Source organism: Hypanus sabinus, chromosome 1, assembly GCF_030144855.1.
Source record: "Hypanus sabinus isolate sHypSab1 chromosome 1, sHypSab1.hap1, whole genome shotgun sequence".
Lineage (NCBI taxonomy): Eukaryota > Metazoa > Chordata > Chondrichthyes > Myliobatiformes > Dasyatidae > Hypanus > Hypanus sabinus.
The window spans coordinates 105,989,775-106,003,556 of record NC_082706.1 but is presented as its reverse complement, the minus strand read 5'-3'; the positions used below and the strand labels follow the sequence as shown (position 1 = coordinate 106,003,556).

The following is a 13,782-nucleotide window of genomic DNA, read 5'->3' as shown; positions in this document are numbered from 1 at the left end:
ACAAAACATAAGGAATATAACTACAAACCAATGGACCAGTATTACAAAGTCCCTTGCATTAAAGCTGCTTTATGTTTCAAAGGTTTCAAGGGTTTCAAAGGTACGTTTAATGTCAGAGAAATGTACCCAGTATGCAGTCAAATGTCGCAGTAAACGGGAAAATGTAAAATCTCTGAGTGGAATCTTGGATAGGAAATGGAAACATGCTTCACAGTATGATTTCCTGCATTAAAATGCTCTGTTTCAGTTTCTCAGAGTTCTACTGTAACACATAAATTGAAGTAGTCTTGTCATCCACATGGAATGGTAAGGATTTACATTTTATGTAGAGGTTAAATGGAAAATTAAAGATCTGGTTAGAAACGATCTTCTTAAAAACTGTTCAACAGACTAGATCAAAATCAACAAACTTGTTAGCTGTAACCAGAGGGTGGTGAAAATACATGTACAGGTAACCATAGCTACAACTATTTTCGATTGGTATGTGGTATTTAGATGATTATGTATATACAGAATGCCTGTGCAAATTACTAATTTCCTTTTACTAGAACCCTGGAAATTAAACTACTCTGGGAACATTTTTATGAAGTAACTTAATAATGAACAAAATCTTCCACTATGCCTTTTAAATTATCTACTACATGGCAAATGAGTTCTGATCTCTCCAAAACCTCAAAGAAGGTTGCACAGCTCCACCACTAGGTCATGTGCTTCATACTTCCTAATGTAATTCTACAGTATTTTCTATTTTCCAGTACTTGTGTCTTTTAACAGCATGTGCCAAAAGTTCCTAATATACTGTTTTGCAATTTAACATCCAGGCTTTGGGGAAAAAAAATCACCATGGACTATTCCATCTTCCTACCAAAATTAAATATTTACTTATGTTAGTGCCATATACACTGCATTTGGTATAATATTTCAAAATAATACATTTGTGTGTTGTTTTTGTCAATGTTCCCTTTGCTTTCCAATAACTCAGTAATGGTCACATTATATCTCACCACAACTGGTTACATTAAATATACACAAATGCATTGAGAACATCAGAGTAGACACTGTATAGAAAATGTGAAAAGAAATCCCTTATTGCAGGCATTTTTGAATTTTGCTTATCTTTTCATTCACTGAGTTATGTCCAGTGAACACCAACTGGAGAGATTTTTCACCATTTTTCCAATGTTACAACAAGCTGAGTACTACTGTATATTCCGGAGTATAAGCCAACCCCCCTCATTTTCAAGGTTAAAAAAGTGACTTTTTTCATGTTACCTTTGTATAAGCTGACCCCTTTTGTAGAGATTTTTGATTTAACCAGAAAAGATCACAAGATCTCTCATGCCGGTACTCAGTTGTGCTGGATCCGGACCCCGGAAATTTTGTGAACCAGTACCTGCTAAGAAAACAGGCCTACGTATTGTAGAGCGTTAGAGATGAATTCTTAATAAATAAATCAGGGGAGAAATTTTGAATTAGGTTTCCAATGGAAAAGAATCTTCTGAAATGTAACCCCCATGAAACCATTTAGCACCCATCGTAATCTTGTTAAAACATAACATGGGGTGGCGGGATCAGTACGTGTACTTGGTATTGAGTTTGCGACCTCCATGTACAAAAGATTAAAACAAATGCGATATGATGCTGGCTTCAAGCTGAAGGTTGTTGATTTTGCTAAAGGAACAAATAATTCTGCAGCTGCTAAGAAGTTTAGTGTAAACGAAAGAATGGAGAAAAGCAGAGGACACACTGAGGGAAATGCCAAAGACGAAATGTGTAAACCACGGGAAAACATGCCAGTGACCAGAATTCAAAGAAAAAATTTTAGAGTGAGTGAATCACCAGCGATCATCAGGATATGTTGTTTGTTACCAGAGAAATGATTCGAGTTCAAATGTTGAAATGGGACAAAAAACATCATGAGGTCAGCGAAAATTTCAAAGCTACCTGAAGTTGGTGCACCCAATTTATGAATAGACGTGATCTTGTGCTGAGACAAAAAATAAAGATTGCTCAGAAAATTCCCGCGGGGTGTTGTTTATATTCAAGAACGCTGCTGAATGGATGAAGTGGGTTGGTTGAAGTGGATTAAAGAAGTGTGGCGTCGATGTCCTGAAAGTGTCAGGAAGGAGAAGTCGCTACTTGGCTGGGACATGTTCAAAGCGTACTTGTCAGGTGAGACAAAAACAGCACGGAAAGCTGAAAATACGGACATTGCAGTCATTCCCGGTGGTTTGATGTCCGTGCTCCAGCCACTAAATGTGAGTTTAAACAAACTAAAGAATTCATGTGTCGAGAGTGGAACCAATTTGACTCAAAAACAGCCAATAAATATGACCCATGTATTTGTTTTTCCAAATTTGGCACCCTCTGTATAAGCCGACCCCCTAATTTTAGGACCAAAATTGAAGGCCAAATTCTGGGCTTATACACCGGAATTGATGGTAATTATCTTCAGGTAGATGAAAAAGATCTCATTGGTTTTTCCGGTGATGTCATTCATCGTTGAGAATGATAGCTTAAGTCACTAGCTCCTCCAGAAAAATGCATATTAAGCCCCATTAACCTGTCAAATATGATATTTTTCGAAAAATATTTGAACTGAAAAGAGGGGCAAGAATGGGGAAAAGGAATGGAAACAAAAAAAGTGACACTGCGGAGCCTGTGTCCGAGAGGAGAGCAGTGAGCGGCTCTCCTTAGCAACCGCGTGCTGGCAAGGCGGACGCCGGGCCTCACTCAGTCGAAGTGGCGAATATCTTCAAAATCCTAAAAGAGATAAGGGAGTTCCAGAAAGAAATAGAGCAGCAGCTCCGTGATATTAAGGCAGAGCTCGCCAGCATTAATCAAAAAAATAGCGGTGACAGAGACTCAAATTGGGAAGGTGGAAGATGACGTTTAAAACGTGGAGCAGATACTGAGCAAGACAATAAAACTAATACATCACCAAGAAGGTAAACTGCTTGACCTGGAGGGAAGATCACGGCGGAAAAATATCAGAATCTACAACGTTCCCGAAGGAGTGGAGGGCTGGTCGATGACGGAGTTTGTTGGAAAGTTACTGTGGGACGCGCTGGATCTTCCCCTGGCTATGAAGCTGGAAGTCGAAAGAGCCCACTGCGCGTTAGTCCCAAAACCTCCCCGGGATAGAAAGCCATGCTCAATAATAATTAAATTCCTTCAGTACAGCACTAAGGCAGAGATTCTACGAAAGGCCTGGGGTAAGAAGAGAGTTTTTAGAGGATAAATTAATATATTTCGACCAAGATTACCCCCCTGTGGTCCTCCAGAAATGCAAAGAATACTCTGAAGTAAAGCGACTACTAAAGCAAAATAAGATTAGATTTCAAACTCCGTACCCTGCTAAACTTCGAGTGTTTTATAACAATGGGATGTGGTTGTACCAGACAGTGGAAGAGGCGACTACAGACATGAAGGCCAGAGGGTTGCCTGTCAGCATGACCAAAACGAGGGAAAGCCTGACTGAAGAATTATCCTGCTCCGCTTGGGAAATAATGTGAGAATCGAGAAGGCAGGAGATGGGAGGAGGCCGAGAGAAATATATCAGGAAGAGACCGGGAGTTTCCCAAAGACAGTCCTCACCCCTTTCAGAAGAGCCATAAGGTTTGGCTCACTTTAAAAATGTTGAGAAGCTAAATGGAAGCAAAAGTACATGGTGGTATATCTAGCTCGAGAAATACTTATTATAATGTGGATTTTATATTACTTGTTATTCTTTATTTGCTCACTTACTCCTTTTTCCTCACAAAAATGAGAATATATATATGTGTGTGTGTATATATATATATATATATGTGTATATGTATGCATGTATGTATATATACGTTTGTGTGTGTGCATATATGTATATATAGGAGTACAGAGGGAAATCTTTTCTGTGTAATGGATTTGTTCTCTGACTTTTATGAATACTGCAATGGGGGCCCTCAACTCACAAGTAGGAGGGGTTATTCCCCACAGCTAGACATTTCCTCTAGCTCACTACTAGAGACCTCAGCCTTGGAATCACACAGTCGTTGCCATTTTTGTTGTTATTTGCATTTCTTGGTTCTTATTTGTTCAGGGAGTAGATCGATTAAGTTTTATTCTAATTTCAATGATACATTGACAGATAAATACAGATGGCGAAGGACAAGGTAAAATTCATTTCGTAATCAAACTTAAGAGAATTTTTTCCAAAATGAAAAAAGAACAAGCCCATGTAATATATTTACAGAAAACTCATTTAAGTGATAATGAGCATAAAAAACTAAAGAGAATGAGCTTCACTAATCTGCTTTTCTCCTTATATAAATCAGGACATAGGAGAGGAGTTGCTATTCTTATCTCAAGTAAGCTAAATTTTGAAAAAGTATTTGAAATGGGAGATAAAGAGGGCAGATGTATTCTGGTAAGGGGGAATACAGACGGCAATTCAGTTACTCTATTGAATATATACGCACCCCCGGGAAGTGATATTGGTTTCTTTCAGAAAATTACTGATATTATGGTAATAGAAACAGAAGGTCTCCTGATATGTGGGGGAGACTTAAATTTACAATTACAACCAAACTTAGACTCTTCCAATAGAAAAACCTATGAAACAAAATCTTTACGTAAGAAAGTTAGTACACTTTTTGAGGATGTTGGTTTAATTGATATATGGGGGGACCTTTTCCCTAACAGAAGGGATTACACTCATTATTCTGCTCCCCATTCTGTATATACAAGAATAGACTATTTCATAACATTTGGAACAGACAAAGACAAAATAAACACCTGTGGAATTGGGACAATAGATGTAAGTGACCATGCACCTATATATTTATCTGTTGATTTTGACCTACAACCAAAGAATACTATTTGGAAACTAAATTCAAGTCTACTCAATGATCCGTACTTTAAGGAACAAATTAAAAAAGAAATTGTTCTCTACTTAGAATTTAATGATAATGGAGAGGTTTCACCTCCCATTTTATGGGATACTCTGAAGGTGGTCTTTAAGTAGGAAAATTATAGCGATATCTTCATATAAGAAAGAAAAAGGAATAAAACATTAGAGGAATTACAAAATAGGCTGAAGGAACTAGAGAAAAAACACAAATTGAATTTGGCACAGGATGCATTAGGGGAATTTAAAAGAATTAGGAATTAAATAAATAATTTGGCTACTCAAGAAATCAGGAAAAACTTAATGGTTCTGAAACAGAGACATTATGAAAGTGGATCGAAATCTATGAAAATACTGGCGTGGAAACTGAAAAAAAGATAGCAGAAAATACAATTCATAGAATTAGGGACCCAAGAACGAAAATGATTAAAAAAAAAAGTAAGCTAAGTGAAATTCAAGAAGCTTTTGAAGTGTTTTACAAAACTCTATATTCCAATGTTCCAGGGGGAAGCATAACCCAAAATGACACCTTGAATTTTCTAGAATTACCCACTTTAAGCGAAGAACAAAATAGAACAATGACTGCTGACATAACTGAAGTTGAATTAAAAGCTGCAATTAGTAGGCTTAAATTAAGCAAGTCACCAGGATCAGATGGGTATACGGCAGAGTGGTACAAAGAATTTAAAAATGAGTTAATTCCTGTTTTACTCCCCACACTGAACTGAGCTCTAAAAAAGGCACAAATGCCACCCAGTTGGAAGGAAGCCAATAATCTCAGCTATACCGAAAGAAGGTAAGGATAAAATGAATGCGGGCCATTTAGACCAATATCCATTCTTAATGTAGATTATAGGTTATTTACCTCCATCATGGCCAAACGATTAGAGGAGTCTCTACCCATATTGATACGTAATGATCAGACAGGTTTTATACGACAATGCCAGACACAAGACAATATACGAAGGACACTTCACATTATGGATCGTATACAAAAAAATAAAATTGAAGCAGTAGTGATAAGCATGGACACTGAAAAAGCATTTGATTTGGTTAATTGGAATTTTCTTTAAAGTGTTACATAGATTTGGTTTCCAAGACAATTATTAAAACTATACAGACACTATATGACAATCCGACTGCTAGGATTAAAATCACTGGATAGTTATCAAATAGTCTTACCCTAGAAAGGGGCCCAAGACAGGGTTGTGCATGGTCACCACTACTCCACATTATATCTGGAACCATTAACTCAATACATCAGACAAAATGAAGATATCAGGGGAATTACTATTAAAGGGATAGAGCATAAATTGGCTTGTTATGCGGATGACATTTTGATCTACCTAGGGCAACCAACATACTCTTTACCTAAATCAATGTAATCCTTTGAACAATATGGTCAATTATCAGGATACAAGATCAACATAGATAAAACCCAATTACTTTCATATTACTATGGCCCACCAAGAGAAATTGAAAGTCGATACCCCTGGGCATGGCACACAGTCTTTCAAATATTTGGGCATCACTGTGCCAAAAGATTTGGCAAAATTATCAGAATGTAATTATCAGCCTTTACATAAAAAAAATTAAGGAAGATGTCGCAAAATGGAATCTGATTCCTTTTTTCAGTCTCAGTTCAAGAATTGAGTCTATTAAAATGAATATACTGCCCAGACTGTTATATCTCTTTCAGACCCTACCAATAGCGATTAATCAAAATCAATTCAATGAATGGAACAAGATGCTATCAAGGTATATTTGGCAGGGTAAAAGGCCTAGAGTTCGTCTCAAAACTTTGCAGTTAGCAAAGGAAAGGGGGTGGGGGGGATGGGACATACCTTCTCTTAGAGATTACTATTTTGCAGCACAGTTGAGAGCTGCGATATGTTGGTGTAACCCATCATATGACGCTCAATGGAAAAACATTGAGGAGCAGGTACTTCCCATCCCCATACAAGCAATTTTGGCTGATAACAACCTGCAGAGGTACATAAATACTATTGATAGCCCATGGGTGAAATTGACTCTTAAAATATGGAAAACTACTATAAAAGAATATAATCTAGAGGGAGATATTACAATTCTTAAATGGTGTGCATATGACTCTGATTTTAAACCAAATAAATTGGATGCTAGATTTAAGAACTGGACAGCTAAAGGAATAACAGTTCTTTGCAACATAATGAAAGAAGGACCGCTATTCAGTTTTGAAATGCTTAAAGAGAAACACATTAGAAAAATAAGATTTTTATCGGTATTTACAGATGCGACAATATGTTAATAAGATGCTTAAAAATGTAACCAAGGCAAATACATCCTTGATAGAGTGCTTTAGAAAAGCATATAATTCAGATAATGGTAGTAGAATAATTTCAAGCATGTATAAGGGGTTGTCAAATCTTAAAACACATTCAACTTCATACATTAAAACAAAATGGGAGAAGGAATGAGGGATAATTATATCTGAGGAAGAATGGACAATAATATGGAGGTATCAACGGAAGTGTACCAGTTCACAGAAATGGAGGGAGTTCGGATGGAAAAACTTGATAAGATATTTTATTACACTCTCTCAGAAATCCCATTATGATAGTAACCTCCCTGTTTGCTGGAGAAATTGTGGAAATCAAAATGCAAATCATTATAATTTTTCTGGGACTGACCTGTTATCAAAAACTATTGGGGGGTATACAACGCCCTACAAGACATCTTTAAATGTGAAATACCCTTAGAGAGTTAGACAATATATTTTGGATATATACCTCAAGAACGGTTGAAAAGAGATAAATAATTAATGAATATACTGTTGGTGGCTGGTAAAAAGACTCTTACTAGGAAATGGTTATCACAGGAGAGCCCAACTTTAAATACATAGATGGAAATTACAATGGACATTTACAAAATGGAGAAGATAACAGCATCTATTAACCATAAGCTAGAACAATTTGATTCATACTGGGAAAAATGGATTAACTACATAATGCCTCATAGGCCTGATTTTATTCTCACAAATCAATGAATCTGTTGTAAAAAAAATCACTCCCGACTTGTACATAGTTCTTTCCTTTTGCTTGTTTTTTTCTTTCCACTCGGATAAATACTTTGTGGAGATTTGTGATATATATGTACAATGTCTGAAATACATCTTATGGAAATGTTTGCTGATGAACTTCAATAAAAAAAAAATAAAATACAAAAAAAAATCTCATTTAAATACTTTGAGGAAGAGTTGCTGCTAGAGAGAGGTTAAGTGAGTTGGCAAATGTCTCTAGTAAAATATTGGAAAATGTAAACTTGTCCATCTTGACAGGATGAAAAAAGTCATATTATAACCAGTGAGAACCTGCAGAAGGATTTGAATCTCCTAGTGCACAATTTGCAAAAAGCTAATGTGCAGGTACAATAACTAGTTAAGAAAGCTAACAACCTGTTATCACCTATTGGTAGGAAAGTAAATGCAAAACCAGGGAGTTTACTACAGTTCTGGAGTATTGTGCATCTGGAAAAGGTGATGAGACATTTGAGGAAGCATTGTACAGATAAGTTTATATACACTAGAGCTCAGAAGAGTGCGAGAGTTCTTGATTAAAACAAAGATCACAGAATTGATGTAAAGATATTCTCTTTTGTGGGATATTCTGGAACTAAGGGATCTCTATTTAGAAATGAAGGGACACTTCTGTAAGTGTGATAATGCAAGTTTTTAGATGATCATGAATCTCTGGATATCCCTTCCTCAAAGGGCACTGGAAGGAAGACTTCTGAGTATTATGATGGAAGAGACAGGCATATCCTTGAAAAGTAGGGCATGAAAGAACATAATTTGAAGGATGTGGAGGCTTTGGAAAGGGTGTTTTTTTTTAAAAAAAGCGCTTTATCAGGATGCTGCATAGATTAGACAGGTTTTGTAAGGAGTGGTTGGACAAACTTAGGTTGTTTTCTGTGGTGAAGCTGAGGGGAAATCTGATTAAGGTTTACAGAATCACACCAGGGGAGATAGATGATCATTATCTTTACCCAGGGTTGAAATGTCTGATACTAGATGACATACATTTGAAGGGAGAGGGAGTATTTTCAAAGGAAATATGTGGAGCAAGTTTGTCTTCACACTTAGAGAATGATGGGTGGCTGGAATGTGCTGCCTTTGATGGTGGTGGAGGCAAGTACAGTGGAGGCATTCAAAGGGCTCTTAGACAATTAGGCAGATGGGATTAGTGTAATTTGGCATTTGATTACTGATTAGTTTGGCACAACCCTTGTGGGCTGCTATACTTTTCTATACTCCATGTTTCCAAACAAGAATGCAAATTTGAGGTTACTAATGAGACCAGCTATCATATGAAATAGTGCAGCAGATTCAAGAGAATTTTGTATTCCTATTCAACATGTTCATATTTGCTAACACCTTGGAATGCTTTAGAGGTGTTATGCACATGTGAGTTTAAGTCTCATACTTGATAATATACAATTCTGTAGATCAGTTCTCAATGATAGCTGGCAATTTATTGTAACTATTTGGATATTTGGTTATTATAATGAACACCAAATGTATTATCACAACAGCAAAATCCTGATCAGTATACAACACTGTAAACTTTGAAGCAGAGTATTTGAAGAGTCTGAAAATGAGATTGTTATGGAAGCAGAATCCTACTAATAGTTTGTTTGCATATCTTATGATTTTAAATATGGCTTGTTTCTTCATTAAGCCAATTTTGCAAAAGTTTTTTTTTATTTCCTGACAGAGAAATTAAAAGACCTTTGAAGAGAACAAATCTTGATCCTGGCTCAGAAACCATAGTTCTTGTGATAACTTGCAGAGCACAACCACTAGTAATTGCAGAGAATATTGGAATAAATTCCTCTTGTCTCATCGCCAAAAGTTTGTTAGGGTAAAGGTAGAGAGTTTTCAATCATGGGGAAACAATTACACAGCAAGGCATTACTCTGAAATAAAATTAAAGACGATGATAAAAACAGAAAATGCTGGAAATACTTAGTTGTGTGGAGAAAGGAGTTAATATTTGAAGTCAGTGATATTTCTGCAGTAATTTTTTTCCCAATTATAGCTTAAAAACTGTAACAGGATAATGCAAATCTTAATTCAGAAATGTTAACGGTAATCTTGCCTTGCAGGTGTACCTCGAATTGCACAGTGCACATTTGGTTTGCCTCTCAAGTTAATTTGCCAACCAGTTCAACCGTGTAAGAATGCTGTTCATAAAATTACAATTGACACAAACAAGCCACCAGTAAACATTGCAGTTCTATTTCCAGGTAAGCACTTTACACCAGTAAAGCTGGTATGTGTCATTACCAATTACGATAGAAAAACAAATATTAATAAGGCATGTCAATAGTGGCTGGATATAAAATTAATATTTATGTAATGCAATTTATTCATCTTAATTTTCTCAGTTGTCTTACTTTTTCTGGTGAAGAGCATGACACTTTTTAGTGGCACTTTATAGGTTCATTTATGAGCCTGATTATTGAGTGTTGCAGCTGGAAATTATTTCATTCTTGCCTTGCAAAAGGTACTAGGCAACAATTAACCCAGGTATTAAGCTCAGCTGCAGCACTTTTATGCTGGGTTTAGTGCAGAACGGACTCAAGATCTTAATGGGCAGATGGAGACTCAGAACCTCAGTAGATCTCTTCTATTTGGAACTTGTAATAAGCTCAGTACATGTAATTGTTATCATGTGTATGTAATACAGAATTAAATTTTCTACCCTTTAGCTATGCTTTTATACAGTAAATGGCACCACAGTTATTTCCCTACATAATACAAGACAAGGTCTTTGTGAACTGTAATAAAATATTTTTGCCTTTTGAAGTCCAATTTTTATTTTCAAATATTTAAATATTTTAGTCAATTTATTTATTAAAGGTGTGTAATTTTATTGTATTCACAAAGTCCAGTTTGAGCAATTTCTGTGTTCTGGCAAAAGCTGTATGCTCACATTTAGGTTCATTTTCAATTTTTGTTTATAAAAACAGATTTTCTTGGAGAGTCAGATCATGAACAGATAAATGTTTTGGGATTTAAATTACTCTCAGGGTCAACGATTACATTTTTAGCCTCAAAGACATCAAGTGAGTATGATCTTTGATTATCCCATTAACTGCCTTCAAATTAATCAACTACAACTACTTCTAGTGTACAGCATGCAGTAAGGGCACATATCTCATTTCAAGAATTATAGTTATTCTTTTAAATCTACTTCCAATTTTGTGCTCTGTCCCTTGCCTCTTTTAACAGGAGAATGCAGCATCATTTTGTATAAATAGCCTTGAAAGGTAATATCAGCTCCTAAGAAGTGCTTTTGTAATATTTTTAAAAATTTGATATACATTGTTTATAGAGAGAAAAAATATCTGCTTTCAATTTTTGATACTGTAAGTATCACTTTAACCCTTTACTCTGTCAGCGGGTTTTGAGATCTTCTGTGATCATTTACTGACCTTGTGTCTCTGGCAGTCAGGAAAGAATTGCAGGTTATGGATGATCTATTTCTTCCCAGGAATATCTTTAAGGAGACTGTTGATTCTTGTGGTTGGGTGAAGTGATGTGTGAAATATAGTGTTTTGCTTACTGAGCTTATTAATTCTCATACCAGATTTCTTATTGTTATGTAAGACTGATGTTTTTTGACTTTGTAGCTCTCCTTGTTCCAAGCAGAAATGAAGTACAATGTTAATAAAAGTAAGTCTTCCCAGTTAGTTAAGTGTGTGGCATGTGGAGTAGTAGGTTTTTCACACTGAATTTGCAAATCAAGAACTAATGGTAAAATATTTGTTTCAACCTGGGGACAAGTATAGCAGTCAGTGCCAAATACTTCCTCTGCTCCAGATTTTATTTGTGTGTCAGTAGTCTAGAAAACTTGTGTGTACTTATGTACTCTTTTCCAATTTAACTTGAAAGTCTAACATTTATGATTGACTTGTGCCTTCCTCTGTGTTGTAAGTTTTATATTATTCTCTTTTGAATGAGGGTGATGCCAAGGGCATAATTCCTTTATTGATAACTCTGTCTTCTGCAAGTACTCCAGTTAAATTCCAAGGATATAATCATGAACACAATGTCAACTTCTCCACAGAAGTTGGTGAACACTTATCACCAAACAGCATTAGTGCTTAATTTTTGGGAGGTGTCCTACACACAATGTTCAAACCATTTCATTCTAATCCAAGCGAATCCATTGCATTGTAAACATGCAGAGCTATGTACTAGATATAGGCATTGTATTTGTATGGATGGGGGCCACATTAAATCCAGTGACTAGCTGGACACTTATACAAGTTAATTTTCCATCTAAATTCACTACCATTATCTGGGGTCTCTTTAATAACAGGTTCCTTAAGGTTGTCATAGCCAGGGGAAGTAGCGGAGATAAGCTCAAACACCTATTAAGTGCTTCCAAAGGTGTTCTTCTCAAATACCCTCTGACAGCCAAGTCCAGCTTCTGGCCATCACATGTGGTCCAATGGAACCAATTCTGCTGACATGAGAAGGGGCAAAGGCAGGTTACCAGCACTTTAAAACCATTCACTTTGAGCAGTTGGGGCTCACCAGCCATGGTTGGAGAACAAATACTCTGATGTCAGACCTTCACTGCCTTGTGGCTATGCCCACTCAAGGGGAAGGCTTTGGGGATAAACTCAGAGGAAAAATCCAGAACTCGAGACCCTGGAGTAGTCCTGTGTTGAGTTAAACGCTGTCTGGCAGCTCCTGCGATGTAACTGGTGCCAAACTGCATTCCTTTGGATTCAAATTAGTTCTGCAGAGAGGGGGAGCTTGCTGTATGGGCAACAGCTTGCTCTCCATGTCATACTGTCTTGGCTTGCGTAGACAGCTAGCATGCAACTACCATGGTTGACCCCAATCAATGGAGAACCTACTTCAGTAACATGTGAAGATCTTATTTGGTTACACTTGGACTGTCAGTGTGAGGACTTTAAGGAGTTTAACTTACTCAGTTGTCTTATGACAGTTAGTGGGCACATTAGAAACAAAGCATCTATGAGAGACAGTGCAGGAGAATTTTGTTTTGAGATTTTTAAAAAGTAATTTAAAGTTTTTTGATCTTAATTGAGTTTGTGTTCATAACCCCTGTCTAAAGAATCTGGGGTACTCCTTGGAACTGGAAGGTAGAGAAGAGATTTGACAAAATTTACAAAGCTATGTCAACTTCAGAAAGGGTCAACAGGAAGCTTTTCAATTAGCAATGAGGTGGGAGTTCAAGAATCAGACATGATTGCTTTTAAAGGGATTGATAAAAAGATCCAAGGGTGCACTGGCTGAAAGTATGGTAGATAGAACATAGAATAGTACAGCACATTACAGGCCCTTCGGCCCATAATGTTGTGCCAACCCTCAAACCCTGTCTCCCATATAACCCCCCATCTTAAATTCCTCCATATACCTGTCTGGCAGTCTCTTAAACTTCATTAGTGTATCTGCCTTCACCACTGACTCAGGCAGTGCATTCCACGCACCAACCACTCTCTGAGTGAAAAATCTTCCTCTAATATCCCCCTTGAACTTCCCTCCCCTTACCTTAAAGCCATCCTCTTGTACTGAGCAGTGGTGCCCTGGGGAAGAGGCGCTGGGTGTCCACTCTGTCTATTCCTCTTAATATCTTGTACACCTCTATCATGTCTCCTCTCATCCTCCTTCTCTCCAAAGAGTAAAGCCCTAGCTCCCTTAATCTCTGATCATAATCCATACTCTCTAAACCAGGCAGCATCCTGGTAAATCTCCTCTGTACCCTTTCCAATGCTTCCACATCCTTCCTAATACTGAGGCGACCAGAACTGGCCACAGTACTCCAAGTGTGGCCTAACTAGAGTTTTATAGAGCTGCATCATTACATCACGTCTCTTAA

The 13,782-nt window shown here is 36.9% G+C and overlaps 1 protein-coding gene across 5 annotated transcripts in view; it reads left to right on the top strand.

Moving 5' to 3' along the window:
• Positions 1–13,782, top strand: part of bbs9 (Bardet-Biedl syndrome 9) — a 396,619-nt gene that overhangs the window by 111,460 nt on the left and 271,377 nt on the right. For all 5 annotated transcript variants that reach the window (XM_059973612.1, XM_059973602.1, XM_059973581.1 and 2 more), the window contains 2 exons: positions 10,028–10,168; positions 10,895–10,990. In XM_059973612.1, coding sequence (XP_059829595.1) covers positions 10,028–10,168; positions 10,895–10,990 — 237 coding nt within the window. The remainder of the gene's footprint in view (positions 1–10,027; positions 10,169–10,894; positions 10,991–13,782) is intronic.